We start from the raw sequence: 23,401 nt of genomic DNA, 5'->3' as shown, positions 1-23,401 counted from the left end.
ATTAGATGTATTGTATCATTATCTAATATCATTAAATTTATTGTATCATTATTAAATATCATTAGATAATGATACAATAAATAATTCCATGTACGCGACGCTGATAAAGTTTTCAACATTTCGAAGAAGGTTCTCATTTCCTTGGTTTTTTTTTTTATGTTGATCCCCGATATTTTGAAGACGGATGAAGCGATTTGCTATTTTTTTTTTTAATAGTTGTTATTATCTAATAATCATCAAGCAATTTTAGCACGAGTGCGCCGCGACAGTGTCTGACACGCAAGATAGGCTACACGTCCTTCTCTAACTGTTTTTATTAGACAGACTGTCACGGCGCACTCGTGCTAGCCTCTTGGGGTTCAATGTCCTAATACTAGTACAAATTACCTCCAATGAAATTTGAATCCTTTTTAAATGGAACAGAGTTGCTTTTGTTTTGTTTGATTTTAAAGCAAAGCAAAATCAACTCTATTTTCTAAGACAATTAATTCAAATTTGCCTGGCAATTTTTCTTGTATGGTGGGCCGCTAGAGGTTAAGGCTACAGTTTAGTAGTCGTGTAAGCGAGGGAACTCTTCAGATATTATACGCATACCTACAGCGCATTTCCTCTCGGTGAAGTGAATCAGCTGATGAAGACCACAAAATTAAGCGTTTTAAGTTAATATTGTCAAAACTACTTGTTGTCTCTAGCACTACACAATTTTTATTCGTACCCTATCCACCCCATACTGGTACTAGGATCCCATAAACGAAAGTCCACAGTTTCGGAACGTACTCTATCACATGTCCACCTCTTCTTTTCTTTCCTTATCATCAACAAATCACCAAATTCGCGAAGTATCGCTTTCCTTCTCGATACCCCAGTTATTTCTTTCAGTTTTTTCATGACACCTGTCAAATATATTCTGTCACTGTCAGGAATCAACTTCAATTTATTTATGTGCTGATTTCTTTTTACCATTGCCTGTTCTTTTTTTATTCTCATTTCCTTGAATTCCTGCTTTCTTTTTTCTCTCATTTCAAACCATTCCTGTTCCCTTTTTCTGTTTGCTTGCGAATTGGCAATCAATTCTCGTTTTGCCTTTATATCTCTTTCAAGTTTTTCTGTTTTACATGTCTCACAATAATGTGCTGTCTGTTCGTCGTGAGTGAAAAAAAAGTCGTGTGATATGTGTTCTATGACGCAACCACAGCTCTTCGTCTCGGTGTGTGTGACTTCAAATCCCATTGTAGTAACTATCACTCAATGCAAAGATGCACTGGTCTGGTCTAGATTGCAACACGATCGTTGAAGAGATCATATATAGGGGGCCTTTATCCGGCAGTGGATATTTTTAGGTTAATATGATGATGATATCAATGTTGCGCTTTATAATTTGCTACTATCTTTATTTATGTTAATATATTTTTCCTTTTTTCGTTGTGGGACGTACCACATTATTACAATCTATAAATTATAAATCCAAGGATGTGGGTTGGAGTCCCACGTTGGCCAGAGTTGATCATCGTTGATTTTTTCATTGTCTTTGACATCTGTATTAACAATTTATAGATCTTTATTTATGATATAGGGGGCAAACGATCAGAAGAATTACGTGATGGTAAGCGATTACCGTCACCAGAGCAACACCACGAGAGTTGCAAGTGCGTTGCTGGCCTTAAGATGGGAGTACGCGCTTTTCTTGAAGGTTTGACGGTCGTATCGGTCCGGATATACCACGGGCTACAGTTTATTCCATATAGTGTTGAGTCGCTCACTCGCGAGGCACCTCATTTGTACCACTCATTTTGTTAATTTGTCGCAGTACTTCATACCGCAAAAATGTCTTACTTCACTCCTCTATTCATTTTACTCATTTACTCGCGCGCATCACAAACACCTCTTGCCACAAATCATTCACACACTTCAAATTTCAAAAAACTCTTATCCTTTCAAATTCACTCGCGAACCTCAAAAACTCATACACTCCTCACAACTTGCAAAAGAGTCCCTGGATGGCACGAGGTGCTCGCCTGCTCGCCGACATTCAAAACTCAAAATGTCTCAAATGAAGAAACGAGTAATGGCCCCCACTGTCAACTGCCGAACTACAAACCTTATTGCAACGACAAAAGGTCCACCGAGAAATGCGTTGAGTTTGTACCACTCACTGCCTCTCTGTGACATGAACACCTCAAAAATCCTTTCAAAATGAAACAATGAATTAGAAATACCCAAAGAGGGAGTGAGACAGACACGCGCCGTACTTCAATATCGCCTCGCGTCACCACCGAAAATACGTTAAAAATTAAACACGAAAGACAACAAGCGTAAGCGCTGCAAGCTTTCATACATCTTAAGCCTTTTTGATCCTAACTTACTTGTCAAAATGGCGCGAGGAATCAGTCACCAAAAGGAAGTTCGACGTGTTGCTTCTCTGTTGCACTTGTAAATTCGTACGTAAGTGTGACAGGGAGGCAACATGACGAACATGGATCGCGGTACGCACTCTGTATACCAGAGAGGCATTTACGAAGCTTGCTTAGAAACAGTAATCCTTTAGTGACTAAAATATTATTGAAATAAATTACTGTAGCGTACACAATATATGATCATTTCAATAAGTTTCAAGTTTATTAAATAAAAAGTAAGTATAATTTGCATAGGTAAAATAAACATGTAGATGTAAATTATAACGATTTGAATTTGCAATACTTTTTATTAACATTATTTGTAAACGTTTATGATTTTGACATATTTATATTTATTTTATTCGTACGTCGTTGTAGCTAATTTTAGTTCTCTAATACCTAATACCTAGTGATAATTCTTATAATTATACCAAAATAACAAAATATGGACATCGTTTTCGCCATTAAATTTACCCGCGGATCTTCCTTGGTGCCTTTTGCATGAAAAAATGAAATGTAAATGTAGCCGGCGGCGGCCGGCGCGAATGGTGCTTTGTTTAATATCATATTGATGAATTGATGATATTACTGTTAAATTATCTGAGGTGGTAAGTTTGTCACTTCTATATAATAATGACTTGTGAAAATATTGAATTTGTTCTCCTTAGTTTGTTAAAAATGTGGTAGTTTTATGGTTAATAGGTACAAGACTTATGAAATATATCACTACATATTATGAAACAAAGTCCCCCGCCGCGTCTGTCTGTATGTGTGTTTGTTTGTATGTTCGCGATAAACTCAAAAACGACTGGACGGATTTTCATGCGGTTTTCACCTATCAATAGAGTGATTCTTCAGGTAGGTTTGGGTGTATGTATAATTTGCTAACCCGTGCGAAGCCGGAGCGGGTCGCTCTCGCTAGTGATTATTATACTTAAAATTATATCAAGTAGCAAGGAGGAGGACTAAACAATCTAACAATAAAAAAGAGCTAAATTAGATCAAGTTTCAGAAAAGCAGCAAATTAAGTTACTATGTGGGATCTGTCTCCTATAAGTTATATTCTTAACCTCCAGAATTGCACTCCTTAATTATTATTATTTATTTATTTATAAAGGAAGTGATGAATACATAAATATGTATATACATTAAATATTTTTGTCACCATTGGCCCGTTGGATTAATAGAATAGTCGACGCTGAAAATATGCTAGTACCTCACCTCATTTGAAGTAAGACATTGTAACACCTCATTTTAGAAAATGAGGTACTCATACAAACTCATCTTAAATTGATGTCCTACCCATCACTAATTCCATAGTTCTGTGCGCGGCAGGAAGTTTCTTACGTCCCAGAAAGTAGCACTCTTTTACGGAATGCTTGGAGCACTAAACACATCCACAGTTGTACCTTCAACGAGCGTAGGTCTTAAATATATCGTTTTGAACTGGCACAGTGGACGTTTGCCTATTCTGTATTAACACTACACGATAGAATTTACACAACTGGGGAATAAATTAAGATTTGTCTATTAATTATTACTAGATCCCTTGCCTCTTGGAGGACTTGATCACTTTTTCTATATGTACATGATATCTATTCCATTTCGCTACGTTTTATCTTTGTGATAATTAAGGAATAAGATACAGGGCTACACCCCGAGGGCTGGAAGTGGCAAAGCATTGGCAGACAAAAATTTAGTTTTAAGAAGTTTGATCCCTCTACACGAAAAAAAGAAGAAGAATCAAATATTGAAGGTCGTATATTTCCATCTCTATCGCGTAAGAGCGTAGCGTGAAAAAGATAGATAAACACTTTGAAGTTCGCGGGAAAATTTACAAACGAAGCTTTTGGCGGTGCAACCGATATGCAACTATAGTTAGAATGGTACAAGATGCTTGTCAGTCTTAAGATTCATAAAACAAATTATTTGTATCTCCTTGGATATCACGGGTCTATAATCCCGGTTTTTTGATAGGCTTGCGTGGGGACACAGATCCAACACGTAGAGGCCCCTTGGAGAGCTTTTATGTCATGTAGAACGCCTGCTGGAACCCGTTCACAGGTGCAACAATAGACACCCATGAACCGGTCTCAGCAGGCATTGGGACTATTGTAGAAAAAGAGAACAGTATACCGGTCTATGGATTGAAGTTTGGGTGGACTATGAGACTGGGATAAAATAAGATCAAAAAATAAAATAAAATAAAATAAAATAAATCATAAAACAAATTTATTATTATTTTAACTAGGTATTTATTAATTGTTAATAACGGACAAGTAAAAACACAATAAGGATGAGTCACATTTGTTATTACGATTTAAAAATGTATATAACGGCGACTCGGTAGGAAGAAAATTGTTTTACTCTGTATCTTTAGGTACTTAAATAAAAGTAAACAAATAATTTGTACATTTTCGGGTAGTTATAACTTATAACATTTATTGATTAACCAACCAAATACAAAACCACCTGGATCTGTCACCGAAAGACCTGACTTTAACCTACATTATTTGATCCTGTAATGTTTTCATCTACCCTCAACTGGCTTAAGAAGCCATTTGAGGGTAGATTTTGATTACTCTTTTTTAAATACCTAAAAATACAGACCATAGTTTTTGCCCGTTTATATGTAACTCCACTTTAAACTCGTAGTACTGTCCCATAGACTAAAGTCCACAGCTTCAGAACGCGCTCTATCACACGTCCACCTCTTCTTCTCTTTTCTGATAATTAAAAATTCGCCAAATTCACAAAGCACCACTTTCCTTTTAGACACTCCAGTGATTTCTTTCAGTTTTTTCATGACGCCTTTCATAAATATCCTATCACTTTCAGGGATTAACTTCAATTTATTGATATGCTGATTTCGTTTATATTTTATTACCTCCAACTCTTTCTCTCTTATTTTTCTTTGCTTTTCCATTTCCTCTTCCCTCTTTTTTCTCATTTCTCCCTCAAAGCGTTATTGTTCTATATGTTTCTTTTTACACGGGTCACACCTATGGGCATATCTGTCCTCATGTCCATAATTAAAAAAGTCATGAGATATGTGTTCCATGATACAACCACAACCCTTTTTTGTAGTGCGTGTGACTTCATATCCCATTTTAATAGAAACTAATATTTACTACTTGTGTAGTTGAAACTTCAGATATCGTGATGTCCTGAATATATTAGCACGTCCTTGTACTTATTATTTACCAGATTATTTATACCGGTTCTCGCCGGCGGGGTAGAAAGGTCCTTGGATGATCGCGTACAGAACTCAGTATGATAAGGCCCTTACAAGATCTGGTAAAGTCGAAGGCAGATGTCGAATGATAGCTCGAAGATCGTCGAGAATATCCTTTGAGGTCTATGTCCAGCAGATGACTGATATGATGATGATAGCACTACACCAAATTATACATATAACATATACAGTCTTGAACAGACGCGGTAAACTTTTGCTCACTATTATCACGCACAAACTTTTTTTTATGTTAGATTACGGTTTTTAGGGTTCCATACGTGCGCACCCTTATCTTCTCCATATTCCTCTACGCCTCTGAGACATGGGTATGGAAGCCACGTGTGAGAGCAAAAATAGACGCATTCGAGATGTGGTGCTGGCGCAAAATGTTGGGCATATCCTGGACGCAACGCCGCACCTACGCGTCTATTCTCGAAGAGCTACATATTACCACCCGGCTTTCAACTACATGCTTCCAGAGAATGTTGACCTTCTTTGGCCATGTGGCCCGCCAAGACCCGTCCAGCTTTGAAAAGCTCGTTCTGGTTGGGTGCGTCGAAGGGAGAAGGAGTAGAGGCAGGGCTCCAACTCGGTGGTCTGATGCCATACGCGACGCTACGGGCGTCAACATCCAGGGGTCAATACAGCTGGCCCAAGACAGGGGGGTTTGGAGAGCGGTGGTGAAGAACTGCACTCCTGATGGTCACGACCCTCAGCCTTGAGGAATCGACTAAGAAGAAAGAACCCAAAGGGTAAAACGGGACCCTATTACTAAGACTCCGCTGTCCGTCCGTCCGTCCGTCTGTCACCAGGCTGTATCTTACGAACCGTGATAGCTAGACAGTTGAAATTTTCACAGGTGATGTATTTCTGTTGGCGCTATAACAACAAATACTAAAAACAGAATAAAATAAAGATTTAAGTGGGGCTCCCATACAACAAACAACGTGATTTTTGACCGAAATTAAGCAACGTCGGGCGGGGTCAGTACTTGGATGGGTGACCGTCTTTTTTGCCGTTTTTTGCATTATGGTACGGAACCCTTCGTGCGCGAGTCCGACTCGCACTTGGCCGGTTTTTTTTTCGTTTAAGCTTTTTTTATGAAACCAAAACATTTCAACGCACAAGTCAGTATAACTATTACCTATAGTTGAAAGTAAATAATACAGATGGCACCAAAGAATTCACAGGAATCGCAGCGTCCTCGCTTCTCGGTGTCAAATAGCGGAATGATCTGATCTGACGGTGCAAAACTGGCGGCGACCTGCTATAACCACAATAGAATGGAAGTTCGTATATTTCTGTCCTTATCGCGCTTGTAAAGGCGAGTGAAAGGGATGGATATAGATCGAGCTTCGCATATCGTGGGAATGGGGCTGAAGGTGTACCCAGGTAGTAAGACGTCAGGTCGTAAGTATTGTTAAAGCAAGTACCTAATTGTATTGTTTTCACGTGTTGATTTTACACTGCAACAGTTAGGTATTTAGAAAGCTGATTTTTTTTTCTTTAAACTTTATTGCATACAACAGACAACAGTCTACCATCAATCTACAGAGAATGTATGTACTGGGTTACTGTACAGTACAGTCAGCAGCAGAAGTTGCTAAGCGGGCCAGGTGTTCAAAATGATCTTGACGCGACTTTATTGTTAAGAGAATAAGAGCGTGTCAAGGTAATTTTGAACACGTCGCCCGATTAGCAACTTCTGCTGCTGACTGTACATATGGTCCTACTTTACCGCACTAGTGCGATAATTAGCACATTCCGTACAGTTGTGTGCAATAATATAGCAATCAAAGAAAATTAAAATTAGGTGAAAACTATAACTTTAGATCGATTATATTTGATCTTTTTTTATAATTCTTCTGCATTACTTGACATTATAATATTTAAAACGTTCGCGTTTTGAACACATATTAACTCACATTTATAGACGGGTCTATCCGGAATTTATTTTATTACCTTTATTTACCGACGACATTGTTTCAAAATGAACTGTATCCTTTACTTAATAATGGAAGTAAAAAAAAATATCACGTAAACCGGCTTTTTTACTAACTCGCGGAACTTCTTTAAAAAATGTAGAACCCTATGAAAGAAATACAATTGTGTAGTGTAATTGTAATTTAGTATCTTGCCAATTATTTCCAATCAAAGCTTTACATCCAAACACATGCCATCTAGAAAAAAAATATTTTCTATAAGACGATCTTCGTCTCAGAGTGATTTTTCACCAACTAGTTGGTTTGACATATCATTTAGAGCAGGGAGATTTTCTTAAATTGGGGTTCACGGGCCCCTTGGGGACCCGTAGCATGCTTATCGGGAGTCCGCGGTCGGTCACTTTCTTACTGTAAACATACTTTATATTAGTAAATCTGGTAGTAAACTTGACGAGACCTAAGCCTAATGCATGTCGTTGTGTGCGACTGAATACTGCACACCACTTAACAAAACAACACCTATGTATTTTAGAATTAAGTAATCTTGCAAATAAAAAATCTTTATCTGTAATGAAACTTATAAAAAAAGTAAATTTTAAATATAAATAAGGGTTTTTATTATTTTACTAAAATATTTTTTGACGGGAGTCCGTGGAATTGTTTAAATTGTGACAATGGTCCGTGACTGCAAGAAGTTTAAGAAACCCTGATTTAGAGCCTCGAGCAAACAAACTAAACCAAGTATTTTGTCAAAAATCAACAACTGAATGATGGACTACTAGTACACTCTGCTACATGCGTGGCTAGTTCGACCCACTGTGCGTTGGCGACTGTCCATGACTGGGTACCTGTCTATCATTGGTGTTACCTGTTGTGCCTGCTCCAGATTTCTAAGCAAGTGCCCAGCGAAGTCCTTATCCTTGGCACGCTCTAATAAGGTGTATGCGTCGCCACGGACGCCGGCGCGGCCAGTTCGACCCACTCTGTGCGTGTGTGTGTCCACGTCGCGCGCTACAGTGTAGTTGATAACGGTGCGGATGTGTGGGATGTCGAGACCGCGCGCTGAAATAAAAAATAACATACATAGGACAATCTTTCACCTGCAACTCGATCAGCTTTGTCTCGCAATCGATCGCCGATGTACCTAGCTAAAAAATTAACACAAATCGACCTAATCTCATAGTAATCTCAATAAGGTGATGTAAGTGCCGACTAGAAGTTAAAAATGATGAAATAACTCGCCAGCAATATCTGGAGCGACGAGTTAACCGTATTATTACCCCAAAATATTATGCCATACGTCAATTAAGGATAAACATGTCCGTAATACGCCTTCCTCAAATAAAAAACAAATCAAAATGACGAAAACAACTAATCAGCAACTTCAGTAGAGTCGAGCATTTTCACCGAATTACCGCAAAATATGATGCCATACAACAGTTCACGATAAACATTTCCGTTATACGCTTCCTTTGTATTGAAAAAATATAAATAAAGATAAATTAGCTCACCGGCAACATCGGTAGCGACGAGAATGTTGACCTCCTGTCGTTTGAACGCCGTGATGACTTTGTTACGATCGGCTTGTTCCATGTCTCCGTGTAGTAATAACGCATCATATTGCTGGACACCCAGGTTTGCTGCCACTTGCTCCGCTTCCAGCTGAAAATATGCGAGGCTGTTTCACTACGATGACAATTGTCACCTGATAACAACGATTTAGGGTCGATCAACTATTTGTTGTTATTCTGTCGCATCAGCCAGGAGACAATCGTAGCATAGTGTGTTAGAAGAACTGCTGTACCATGTTCTACAAACATGCTTAGTAGATGTCCTAATACGGAAAAAAAATGGATGAAAAAATTCAAGTTTGGTTCATTTAAATATGAAAAAACTGGTATTTTAAGACCCAGGAGACCTTAACTATGGCAATTGGCAACTAGTGACAAGAAACAGTTGATTCAGCCTTTACGTGAATTGCTGGTCCAATACAAATACACATATTCGTCGTAAATAAATTCATTTTTTTGTTTAAATAGGTATTTCTATGTTTTATCGCATACTCGTGTACCTTTTTAGTGACGAATATTAGAACACTGCCCGCGGACTGGAACTCTACTAGATTATTCAATAGCCACGTCCATTTCTCCTCCGGCTTGTTGAATATACTGCAAATAAACAAGAAGGAAGTGAAAAAAAACATTAAATTATTTTATTCGGCATACATTTTTGTGTCTCAATTCTTTAAAATATAAATTTGGAGATTTCAGCACTAGAGTGGCGGCACCAGTATTGGCCAGCTCTGACCAGTAAGGGACACTACAGTTTTTCCTACAATTCTAATTATAAATTGACTATGTCGGATACTTCGTTTCTTTAAGGTGGCTTTCTATCATTCTATTGGGTTATTCTCGAGCACTGATGGCGTTATTTAAACACTTCTTTTCTAAAATATTAGCTACATCATTTAAGCATTCGTGCCCCGAGTTAGCACACATTGATATGTGCACAATGATTGATGCCGCTCTGCACGCCGAGGCCCGTGGCCTCGCTCGCTCGTCGCACGTCCCTGTCTGTAGGTACTCACTGTGCGCGCTGCGTGACGAGCGCGCTGGCCTCGCCGGCGGCGCCGTGCTGCACGCGCACCGGGTCGTGCAGCGCGTCCTGGGTGTACTCACTGTGCGCGCTGCGTGACGAGCGCGCTGGCCTCGCCGGCGGCGCCGTGCTGCACGCGCACCGGGTCGTGCAGCGCGTCCTGGGTGTACTCACTGTGCGCGCTGCGTGACGAGCGCGCTGGCCTCGCCGGCGGCGCCGTGCTGCACGCGCACCGGGTCGTGCAGCGCGTCCTGGGTGTACTCACTGTGCGCGCTGCGTGACGAGCGCGCTGGCCTCGCCGGCGGCGCCGTGCTGCACGCGCACCGGGTCGTGCAGCGCGTCCTGGGTGTACTCACTGTGCGCGCTGCGTGACGAGCGCGCTGGCCTCGCCGGCGGCGCCGTGCTGCACGCGCACCGGGTCGTGCAGCGCGTCCTGGGTGTACTCACTGTGCGCGCTGCGTGACGAGCGCGCTGGCCTCGCCGGCGGCGCCGTGCTGCACGCGCACCGGGTCGTGCAGCGCGTCCTGGGTGTACTCACTGTGCGCGCTGCGTGACGAGCGCGCTGGCCTCGCCGGCGGCGCCGTGCTGCACGCGCACCGGGTCGTGCAGCGCGTCCTGGGTGTACTCACTGTGCGCGCTGCGTGACGAGCGCGCTGGCCTCGCCGGCGGCGCCGTGCTGCACGCGCACCGGGTCGTGCAGCGCGTCATGGGTGTACTCACTGTGCGCGCTGCGTGACGAGCGCGCTGGCCTCGCCGGCGGCGCCGTGCTGCACGCGCACCGGGTCGTGCAGCGCGTCCTGGGTGTACTCACTGTGCGCGCTGCGTGACGAGCGCGCTGGCCTCGCCGGCGGCGCCGTGCTGCACGCGCACCGGGTCGTGCAGCGCGTCCTGGGTGTACTCACTGTGCGCGCTGCGTGACGAGCGCGCTGGCCTCGCCGGCGGCGCCGTGCTGCACGCGCACCGGGTCGTGCAGCGCGTCCTGGGTGTACTCACTGTGCGCGCTGCGTGACGAGCGCGCTGGCCTCGCCGGCGGCGCCGTGCTGCACGCGCACCGGGTCGTGCAGCGCGTCCTGGGTGTACTCACTGTGCGCGCTGCGTGACGAGCGCGCTGGCCTCGCCGGCGGCGCCGTGCTGCACGCGCACCGGGTCGTGCAGCGCGTCCTGGGTGTACTCACTGTGCGCGCTGCGTGACGAGCGCGCTGGCCTCGCCGGCGGCGCCGTGCTGCACGCGCACCGGGTCGTGCAGCGCGTCATGGGTGTACTCACTGTGCGCGCTGCGTGACGAGCGCGCTGGCCTCGCCGGCGGCGCCGTGCTGCACGCGCACCGGGTCGTGCAGCGCGTCCTGGGTGTACTCACTGTGCGCGCTGCGTGACGAGCGCGCTGGCCTCGCCGGCGGCGCCGTGCTGCACGCGCACCGGGTCGTGCAGCGCGTCGCGCGCCAGCCGCTCCACGCGACGCGGGAACGTGGCCGAGAACAGCAGCGCTTGCCGGTCGGGACGCACGTGGTTGCAGATTGAACGGACTTGGGGCTCTGAAAAAAGTGCTCAAATTAGAATCGGATATTTAAAATGAAATATTTGACTAGTCGAAAATAGCCCTCGAATGATCTTTTATGCGGGCGTTCACATTCGTCGAGAGACCCCGAGTCAGGCCGAGAAGGATATGGAAGGTACATGTACATGCTGCTCCCTTCTCGTCTCGCTCTTCCTTGTCTCGTCTCGCGCTTCTCCGATTGAATCGGAGCGGTCGACGAGAAGCTCTCGACAAGTGTGTACATGCAGCTGACCTCACATTCTAATCCAGACGAGGCGTTGCAATTGCGAGTGCACTCGCACGTTCACACACACCCCACACGTTTAGACACATACACATGCTCTCGCGCGTAAAACACGCACAACGAGCGGGACTCTCGACTCACTCGACTTACGCGCAAGCGCCGCGCGAATCGAGGTACTCTGGCGCGATTACAGCGTTCAGTACTCGCCAGTCGAGCGAGAGAGCGTATTCCTGGCACACATATAGATTTAGATTTAGTATTATTTATTTCATAATATGAAATTACAATATAAATTATTTTACACTAATCTATACGAATTTATATTATGATCGTCAAGTAGTCGTCGTATTAGTATACGTCACACTGTGGGCGTAGGGACGCACGTTAAACGCGGCATCTGGACACAATGAAAATAGAAACGCACGACCGAGCTAGAAATATGAAGAAATTTTAACATCTGGCTCAACAGTGAGAGACAAAAACATTTGAACCTTCTAAGCAATTCAATTTACAGGAACTACATTCCATATTTTAATAACTGCGCTCTAACACGCTGCAAATTTAAACATGGATTATAAAACTCCTACATACAAGATTCAAAATCCTTTGACTCTAAAATACTATATGTACCTTCCTTACACTAAACACTTACCGAAACCCATGTCGAACATGCGATCAGCTTCATCAAGCACTAGGTAGGTGACGCGCTGGAGGTTAGTCGCTTTACACTTGATCAGATCGGTGACTCGCCCTGGCGTACCCACAATTATCTCGGCACCGCCACCTAAACATAACAATACTTACCGAAACCCATGTCGAACATGCGATCAGCTTCATCGAGCACTAGGTAGGTGACGCGTTGGAGGTTGGTCGCTTTACACTTGATCAGATCGATGACTCGCCCTGGCGTACCCACTAACATCTCGGCACCGCCACCTACACACATAACAATACTTACCGAAACCCATGTCGAACATGCGATCAGCTTCATCAAGCACTAGGTAGGTGACGCGTTGGAGGTTGGTCGCTTTACACTTGATCAGATCAATGACTCGCCCTGGCGTACCCACTATTATCTCAGTACCGCCACCTACAGACATAACAATACTTACCGAAACCCATGTCGAACATGCGATCAGCTTCATCAAGCACTAGGTAGGTGACGCGTTGGAGGTTGGTTGCTTTACACTTGATCAGGTCAATGACTCGCCCTGGCGTACCCACTATTATCTCGGCACCGCCACCTACACACATAACAATACTTACCGAAACCCATGTCGAACATGCGATCAGCTTCATCAAGCACTAGGTAGGTGACGCGTTGGAGGTTGGTCGCTTTACACTTGATCAGATCAATGACTCGCCCTGGCGTACCCACTATTATCTCAGTACCGCCACCTACAGACATAACAATACTTACCGAAACCCATGTCGAACATGCGATCAGCTTCATCAAGCACTAGGTAGGTGACGCGTTGGAGGTTGGTTGCTTTACACTTGATCAGGTCAATGACTCGCCCTGGCGTACCCACTATTATCTCGGCACCGCCACCTAAACATAACAATACTTACCGAAACCCATGTCGAACATGCGATCAGCTTCATCAAGCACTAGGTAGGTGACGCGTTGGAGGTTGGTCGCTTTACACTTGATCAGATCAATGACTCGCCCTGGCGTACCTACAATTATCTCGGCACCGCCACCTACAGACATAACAATACTTCAGTACAAACGTTAGATAAATAGGTACAATATTGTGGAATTTGGTCAATAAATGAGCAATTTAATCAATAAATATAGTAACAGATTCGATATTCACTTTGACTCTCTGGCCAAAATTAGAAATTTATTCACTAGTAATTAGTAGGTATATTTAGTTTTAATTCCATATTTATCTAGTTATACAGGGTGAAATTTAAATCACTGGCCATATTCATTCCCGGCACTAGGTTACACTTAAGGAATCTATTTAGCGAAAAAAAAGAGTACATTTTTTTTTAATTTTCATTTTTCAATTTTTAAATATTTTCCACGAGTCGTGGTCACCCTATTACCACAAATGTAAACAAACCTAATAGTAGGTTTTAACAACAACATCAGCAAAACCCTTATCTGACCGTCACTAAACCTTATAATCGTTGCAATAGGGTCCACCCAGTTAGTGTTGGCGATGGCAGGCAGGTTTATCAATTTCGAGGGTAGTCTAAACTAAACCATTCCGCGCTAGCGGTAAACATAACGGTAAGCATAAATGATTAGTCACTCGTCACTCGCCAACCTTAAAATAATAATCGCGCGCGTACTAAGGTCAAAAAAAATGTTTTCGAACCGGGAATATTACGAAGTGGTACGGTGTTATTTATTAAGTGGTGAGTGTTTACGTGGTGCACAAAGATTATACGAAATGGAATCCGTTCCACGCCTTCGCAGACAAGGATTGAATCCAAGAGTACCATCTCGTGGGACTTTCGTTAATTGCGTCGATTTTTAATCAAATGTACGTAAGTTGATTCAATTTTTTAAATACGCCTGAATGCAAAGATTCCTGACCTAGTTTTTACTCATTGTTTTTAAGCCACGGACGTTTTGTTAATAATCATTAGTCAGAAATAACATTTTAGATTAAAAATGGGTTGCCTTTGCATTTTGACGGTTCTAAGCCCGTTAAAGTATGAAAGGAAAAATTAGCAATGCATGCACCAATTATGAACCCTATTGCATGCTGCAATAGGGTTCATAATTGGTGACGGGATTGCAAACAGCGGGAGGGGCGGGGTGTCAATGACCTTAACTGATAAGAGAGAAGCGGGTGTAGTGGGTAGTTGTCGGTTCACCATAACGTACGAGGTTTTTAGGACAACTTGATGATGAGTTATTTCGAAAAAAATGTACTGAGCGGTATTAAAAGAAAAAACACGTGTTTAATATTTTTTCGAGTTCTTTCGGTTGTATCAATTTGGCCAGTGAATTAAATTTCACCCTGTATACTTAACCAGTCGACATAATGGTTGCGCTTTGCTCCTTATTCTACAGTAATAAGGTGTTCAAATGTGCCGGCGCTGTTGTTGACTTTGCTTTTTTTAATTACTTGTGTAGGATACGCAGGTGGAAGATGGATAAAAACTAGGATTTTGAAGTGAAAATATAAGAGAGTGCTCGCGTGTCGCGTGGTGAGCAGATAGGTAACGGTAAATTCGCAATATGTTTTAGGTTAAGTATACACGCCAGCGCCCTCTGTGACTTTATTTTAAATATTCACAATTAAGTGTGTTAGGCTCAATAGATGGAGTTAGTATGCACGAAATAAACCTTATTAATTAAAATTACGACTAATACAATGATATAATGAGTAGCTAGGGATTTTTGAAACTTTAGTGTACATTGTAAAGAAATCTTTGGCTTTCTTAATACTAGAAATCAATTTACATATTTTAAAATGAGCATGATTATACCTAAACTTAAATTAAACATGAAATAAGGAAGGATCTGTCGCCTACATCCCCGCCCCTTAGTGCTGATAAGCACTAGCCGTCAACTGGGGACAGTAATGCGACGCGTGTGGCAGGTCTGCGCAGCTGACCTGAGCGTGTGCGCACATCTACCACTCGAATACGGCCGTCACGGCCAGCGTGCGCCGCGCTCACTACACCATGTCGCCAGGAGCCGCGCTCTAAATTGGGATCGACCAGTACTACATAATCTCCTACTTTTAACGATCTAGATTCCCTAGTCCATTTTTGACGAGGGAGAAGTGTAGGTAAGTATTCTTTAATCCACCTAGCCCAAAACATATCTGTAAGTCGTTGAGCTACGCGCCACCTTTTGCGAAGGCAAAGGTCAGAATCGTCGTACTTACCTATAGGAGCTCCAGTAGATGAGCTACCAATAAAAAAATAGTTAGGCGTTAACGCTTCGGGGTAACCGGGATCCGTCGACACGTGTGTGATAGGACGGCTGTTTACGAGAGCCTCCACTTCTGCCATCAACGTGGATAGGGTTTCAGGATGTGGTGCGCGCTCCTTCATGACGACCTTGAGCGCCGTCTTAACTGTGCGGACCATGCGCTCCCATGCGCCGCCCATTTCGGGGGCTCCGGGAGGGATAAATCGCCATTCAATCCCACGGACGGCTCCATCTTCGCGCAGTTTGTCTACGTTCAGTTGCTGAAGACTCATCTTCAGCTCGTTGTCGGCTCCTCGCAGATTTGTACCATTATCTGAAAATAGAACCAGCGGAGTGCCACGGCGAGCAGACATACGTATGAGCGCCATAATTGCAGAGTCCGTACTCAGTGATTCTGTGATCTCGATGTGAATGGCTCGCACGGTGAGACATGTAAAGAGCATGCCATATCTTTTCTGTCTTCCTCGACCAATGGTCGTCTCCATAGGGCCGAAAAAATCAACTCCTGTGTATGAAAATGGCCTTCGACTGTACTGTAAGCGCGCGGCAGGTAAATCACCCATCCTCTGAGGCTGCGGCCGAGCGCGTCGGTAGCGGCAAAACAAACACTGCGCGGCGACGCTGCGTACAGTCGGACGCAGATTCACGATCCAATACGACTGGCGTAATTCATTGACAACATGTTCATTCGCCACGTGCATGGCACGTCGGTGGTAGTATTCAACTAACAACCGAGTGGTTCTGTGTTTTCCATCCAAGATCGGTGGACGTGTAGTTGACAGTTCTACCCCTGCAGTTTGATCTATGCGACCGCTAACACGAAGGATTCCATCGTCGTCTAAATATGGAGTCACTTTTAGTAGACGACTGTTTGACGGCAGTGGTTTGCCTTGCGTAACACAGGCAATCTCGGCAGCAAAGGTATCACTTTGACACTTTTTTATTATGTGTTTTTCTGCCCTCTTCATCATTGCAGAATCGAGCTGTAATGTGTCTTTATTCTTTTCATTCTTCTTTCTTCTTTGATTTAATTTTCTTTCATGACACTTTTGTCTACATATTTTTATAAAACATAAAACTCTTGCAGCAGTGCGTACAAGTCGGATCCAGTTGGAGAAGCGTCCTTCATCGGGTACAGGTGAGTGTATTTCAAGTGTACTAACCACATTAACACTTCTTTTTTCACAGGTAGCCTCGTCGACGATCTTCGCATTCCTCAAGTCCTTTGGCCACTGATCTTCGGGTTGACGCAGGAATGCTGGACCTTGAAACCACGCGTCACTGTACTTCAGCGGAGGACTATCCGTCTTGGTAGCAATGTCAGCTATGTTCAAACGAGATGACACGTAATGCCATTCATTGACATTAGTCAGCTCATCGATCTCCCCAAGCCTATGAGCAACGTAAGGCTTGTAGCTCCTGGGGTCACTTCTTATCCATTGTAAGACAGTACTGGAATCTGTCCAAAAATATCGCTTACTGGGCACCAGATTCTTTTGCTCAGTGGCAATAGTCTTTGCCAACCGTGTCCCAAGAAGACATCCTTGCAATTCGAGTCTTGGGACCGAAATTGGACGTAAAGGACTTACGCGGCTTTTACTAGCAGCCAAACAAACGAGTACGAAACCATCAGCACGCGTAAAACGCCAATATATTACCGTAGCGTAGGCTTTAATAGATGCGTCACAAAAAATGTGCATCTGTATATCCATTATCTTCTCGCAAGACGTAGACGTAGACGGTGAGTCATAGCACGGCGTCCAGGCGCCGGCCCGCAGGTACCAGCGCGGTATACGCAGCGACTCCAGCTGTTTCAACTCGTCGAGCCAAACCTTCCAACGAGTATGTTCTTCAGGCCGGATGTGGCACTTCCAGTCGACTCCGCTTCGATGTACGTCTTGAAATAAAATTTTAGCTTTTATAACAAACGGAGTGAGAAAACCATGTAAGTCATAAATTGACATAATAATGCTTAGCATTTTAGCCTTTGTAGGCGGAACGCTTCCATTTGAAATCTCGGGCGAGATCTGCCCAGTCGACACTTTTACGCTAAAGGTGTCGTCAGCAGGATGCCACATTAAACCGAGAGCGCGCTCAGTCATATTCGTAGCTCCGTCCTTGAACTGAACAGCTGATTGAGCCAGCGCTGTGGCCGGTAACGCATTCAAAACCGTTTTGCTGTTGCTAGACCAACCACGTATCTCGAAGCCGCCCATGCTATGTATGTACGTAATATCTTTAATTAATTGAATAGCATTTTCCTCACTATCTGTAGAATAATAACAATCGTCCATGTAATGCGAGTTTATAATCACTTGAACAGCTTCGGGATACTGGTCTTCGTATTTAAGTGCATTTTTATTTTTTATATGTTGCGCGATAAAAGGCGCGCAATTTGCACCGAAAATAAGGCTTTGCATCACATATGTTTTAATCGGATCAGTAGCTGACGCCTGCCATAGAAATCGAAAGACATGTTGATCTTCTGGACGAATTTTAATACGTAAAAACATGTCCTTAATATCACCAATAATGATGAACTCCTTCTCGCGTAATCTCAACATTATACCTAAAAGCGAGTTATATAAATCAGGCCCGGTCAATAGATAATCATTCAAACACATGTTATTCCTAGCGCGTGCGCTTGAATCAAAGACCAATCTTAATTTACCGGGTTTATTTACATTTTGTACGCCAAAATGTGAAATATACCATACATGATTGACTGAGAGCTCGTTTTCCTGTAACTCACGCGCATACCCCTCGGATAGTAACTTATTTATTTCCTGAGCATATCTATTCGCGTAAATAGGGTCATAATCGAATTTACGCAACAAAGATTGCATGCGAGATAATGCATAGTTATAAGTATCGGGCATAGTAAAATTATCCTGTTTAAATGGCAAACCTACTTCCCATCGGTTATCAATCAAACGTGCAGTTTCGTCTAAAATCTGTATAGCACGCAGATGTGCCTTATTCTCGCGACATAAGGTCGAAACTCCTATGGAGTCTAGGCAATACGATTGCTTAATTAGGTCATTAAGTGCACTGGTATCAAGATCAGTAGTACTGTCGATCCCATCATAAGAGTGAGCGAGATGGCAAACACTGTGACTTACCTGAGACGCGGAGGAGTGAGCGCGACTGCAGTAGCCGTGGATGCACCATCCCAGCCGACAGCGGGTTCCATATGGAGCATTTTTGCCACCATGAATGATCTCGAGCGGTGCCATCAAATAATAATTATCTTCACCTATAAGCAAGCGAGGCACTACACGTTTTTTACAAACAACATTTTTTATTTTAGATAACTTGTTGCATGAAATTTGATTAATGGCGGATAAATTTTGCGGTGGTAATTTTAACTTAGAACTCTTACGTAAACTTATATCGTAAAACATATTTAATTACACAAACGGGTCTACCGCGATATAATTTCATTGTTTTTGACATTTGTTGGGACGTCAGTCTTTCCGTGACCACAGCTGGTGCAACTCAGCTGAAACGTCGGAATTAAAGGTAAAAACAATGAAATTATATCGCGGTAGACCCGTTTGTGTAATTAAATATGTGTACAAAACGCGAGAGTTTAAAGTGTTTATATCGTAAAAGGTATTGTCCTGTCCAGATATTTTGGCGCGAACTTTGGGCGCGTCAGATTGATACACGAACGCGTCTACGAATCTTACGGCACTCGGACGCTCACTTTGTAGACCAAGTTCATCGGCTAGATCAGAGTCCAACACGGAAACGGCAGCACAATCGTCAAGTAACGCATAAGTCTGTATTTCACCACGGGGTCCATACAATTTCACTGGAACTACTTTTAATAACACGTTCTCATTCGAGTCGTCCGTCACATCGTTAGGCGTCGCGACGTGAGCGATCGTAGCATCGGCAGCATCACTGGCAGCGCGGCGCGGTTGAGCAAGCGGCAGGTCCGGCGGGAGCGGCGTGCTCGGTTGCTCGTTACTCACGGGAGTCGCGGGGTCCGATGATAATGTACTCGTAGAAGATGTAGCTTGTTTCCAATGAAGTAAGCGGTGATGTTTTAGTCCGCATTCCTCTGTGTCACAGTCAGGTGCATCACAGGTGTTTATATCGTGGCGTGCGGTTAAACATTTAAAACACAATCTTTGTGTTTTAACAAATTTCCATTTATCTCTGCGCATCGCACGTTTAAATACGCGACAGTCTGGTAGTGAATGTACGCCTTTCTTACAAAATGAGCACGTAATATGATTAGTTCGTGTACTAGTAGCAAGTACGTGGTGCGTATAACGACTTTTGTCTTCGTTTTTGTCGCGTTTAAAATGGGGCTCGGTCGGCGCTGGCTTTTTGACTTCTCGCGGCTGCACAGCTCCGGTGACCAGGGTCATGTTGGCTTCTTTCTTCAGAAATTGCGCCAGCAATTCTAGTTTGGATTCTCCTGCTAGGATCTTTTCGTAAGCATATTCAGTCCACTTTCCCAAAAGTGTGCTCGGTAATTTGCTTGTGATAGCGGACGCGAGCTCGGGATTGCGTAAATGATCACTTTGTTTTAATGCACGTATAGTTGCAACGCAGTTGTTTACTTTTGTAGCAAAGTTAACTAAATCTTGCTGATAATGCGTAGGTAATGGGTGCAACTTACGTAATTGTGCAGTTATGTTGCAAATAATGGTCTCTGCTCGTCCATATTTAAGTTCGAGAGCATCCATGATATCCTTGGACGAGGTATTGCCAATCAGTAGGTCGGTGACAGCTTCTTTGGCTTCGCCTCGCAGTGCTCGTCGAAGTCTGGACAGAGTTTCGTATTCTGAGTATTTGCACGACGCTAATGATTCATCGTAGGCATTTTTAAAATGCAGCCATTCTAGACTGTCTCCGCTAAATATAGGTAGGTCGCGCGGAGTGGCCAAACGGCTGAGTAGACGTTCCTCGCGATGCGACGATGATTGGCCCATCATGTCCTTTAGGGCGTTCGCCAACTCCATGATGCTGCTAGCGGTGTCCACATGCTGTGCTGGTGCTGCACGATCGGAAACTTGCGCGACCGGCTCGGGGGGCACAGGTGGGCGGTACTCGTTAGCATGATGTTGCTGGGTCAACCAGTCCGACACTAGATCTTGATTCACTTCACTTAAACTAGCAACGTCTGACTTTTCTTCATCCTCGGCCTCGGCGGCGGCAAGGTCAGCTTCCAGGCGTTTATCGATCAACTCCATCTGGATTCGAGCCTTTTCTTCGGCTGCTTGCAACTCCAGCTGTTTACGCCTTGCTATGGAAGATGCTGTAGATCTTCTACTGCTTGCAACCGAAGGTGCTGCGGTCTTAACTTCTTTTTTGGAGTTGGAAGTACCAGGTAACACGTCGGCTGTAGGCGGCGGTTCCGAGATCGCCTTCGCTTCGGCCATTTCCTTTTGCCGTTGAGTTATTACCATCTTTGGTGGCGTAGTAAACATTAATTGGCACTGTTCACATGAGATCCGGTTCGAAGGACCAGCTTATTGTAGGATACGCAGGTGGAAGATGGATAAAAACTAGGATTTTGAAGTGAAAATATAAGAGAGTGCTCGCGTGTCGCGTGGTGAGCAGATAGGTAACAGTAAATTCGCAATATGTTTTAGGTTAAGTATACACGCCAGCGCCCTCTGTGACTTTATTTTAAATATTCACAATTAAGTGTGTTAGGCTCAATAGATGGAGTTAGTATGCACGAAATAAACCTTATTAATTAAAATTACGACTAATACAATGATATAATGAGTAGCTAGGGATTTTTGAAACTTTAGTGTACATTGTAAAGAAATCTTTGGCTTTCTTAATACTAGAAATCAATTTACATATTTTAAAATGAGCATGATTATACCTAAACTTAAATTAAACATGAAATAAGGAAGGATCTGTCGCCTACAACTTGCATGTGGTGTTTACCAGTAATTAGTTATACATTCAGCATGTTGTCATTGTTTGTATAGATGTAAGCTTCAATGTAATAACTGTTGGTGAACCTTTTAATAAAATAAAAATAAAAATAAAAAAATAAAATTTACCATTTAAGAATAACTACTCTTGAGCACTGTGAGACGTGAAACAGAAGGTCGTCGGTTAGGACTTCCGCGTGTTCAAAACATGACTCAAAGCGGAAAAATGTCAGTTGATTCTGTAGAATGTGGCTGCTTCTTAGAATTGTAGTCTGTATCTTTAGGTATTTAAAAAAGAGTAATCAAAATCTACCCTCAAATCGCTTCTTAAGTCAAATAATGTAGGTTAAAGTCAGGCCGTTCAGTGACAGATCCAGGTGGTTTTGTATTTGGTTGGAAAATGTACAAATTATTTGTTTACTTTTATTTAAGTACCTAAAGATACAGAGTATAGGTAACCAAACCTCGCTGGTCCTCGATTTTTTTATGATGCAAGCGAGAAAACCATAAAAGGATTAGGCATATTGGTATAGTCATGCAGAAAAAACAGATACGAGTAGGTGGTATACATACTTACCCTCTAAAGCTTTGGTTTGCTCCCACTTGGAGCCGCCACCGTAGCAGCACACGCATCTGATATTGTACACCTTGCCGAACTTCTTCGCCTCCATGTAAATCTGTCAAAGGATAAGTTGATATAAGATAAGTACTAAACTGTTGAGATAAGACAGGCTCTAGACAGGGACGCGTGGAGGAATATGGGAGAGGCCTATGCCAAGGGCAACCAGACAAAACGTCTGCGGAGAAAGGCTAGCAGTAAGTACATAACTTTTAAAGATAAGTGTGTTCTCAAGGAAACCGTTATACCAACCTACCGACTGCGCCTGTTGTTCGGTCCTCTCTTTGATGTTAGGGCTCAGCTCAGTTAACCTAAGGCATCAATTATGTAAAATTGAACCCTGTCACTTTGAAACAAAGTTCAAAATCATGTGGGAAACATCCCCCTTCCTTATAAAGGCTTAGTGATGAATTGATGATGTACGGTCGGCACCGAATATATAGGAGCGGCCAAGAGGCTCACAAATATCTGAACACGCCCTGATGGCGACTGGCGAAATGGCCTAGACAGACTAGTATTCAATATTACCACAGTTTCGTGGCACAGTCTCCTTCCTATGTTTATCTATTATGTATAATTTCCTCTTCTGTGTTTGCGCTTACGAATAAATTTATATTATATTCTATTCTCACCTGCTGTGCCAATTCTCTGGTTGGTGCCAGTATAAGGCCGATGGGCCCGTCGTTCGGCGCGAGCTCCTTTTGGTCCATAATGTGGACCAGTAAAGGCCAGAGGAAAGCTGCTGTTTTACCCGAACCAGTTCGAGCAATACCTGAAAAAAAAAACAATAAGGATATCCCAAAAAAATATATAAATAAATAAATATTCATAATGACCCTTACACGGCTTGTGATAGTTGTGAAAACCTCATCCACTTAAAAGAGCGATCTGAGTCTTACGCCATATAAAAAAAAACCGGACAAGTGCGAGTCGGACTCGCCCACCGCGGGTTCCGTACTTTTTAGTATTTGTTGTTATAGCGGCAACAGAAATACAACATCTGTGAAAATTTCAACTGTCTAGAC

At 43.3% G+C, this 23,401-nt stretch overlaps 1 protein-coding gene across 1 annotated transcript in view; it reads right to left on the bottom strand.

Moving 5' to 3' along the window:
- The window catches only part of LOC134796271 (ATP-dependent RNA helicase DDX42), a 44,305-nt gene that overhangs the window by 5,781 nt on the left and 15,123 nt on the right, over nt 1–23,401 (bottom strand). Inside the window, exons 6-12 of the mRNA XM_063768317.1 lie at nt 23,009–23,148; nt 22,335–22,434; nt 13,517–13,648; nt 11,524–11,698; nt 9,643–9,739; nt 9,083–9,233; nt 8,440–8,633 (exon numbers count right to left, since the gene is read on the bottom strand). Coding sequence (XP_063624387.1) covers nt 8,440–8,633; nt 9,083–9,233; nt 9,643–9,739; nt 11,524–11,698; nt 13,517–13,648; nt 22,335–22,434; nt 23,009–23,148 — 989 coding nt within the window. The remainder of the gene's footprint in view (nt 1–8,439; nt 8,634–9,082; nt 9,234–9,642; nt 9,740–11,523; nt 11,699–13,516; nt 13,649–22,334; nt 22,435–23,008; nt 23,149–23,401) is intronic.

Source organism: Cydia splendana, chromosome 13 (assembly GCF_910591565.1).
Source record: "Cydia splendana chromosome 13, ilCydSple1.2, whole genome shotgun sequence".
Taxonomy (NCBI): domain Eukaryota; kingdom Metazoa; phylum Arthropoda; class Insecta; order Lepidoptera; family Tortricidae; genus Cydia; species Cydia splendana.
Note: the sequence above shows the minus strand (reverse complement) of the source record. Positions and strands in the feature narration are given on the sequence as shown.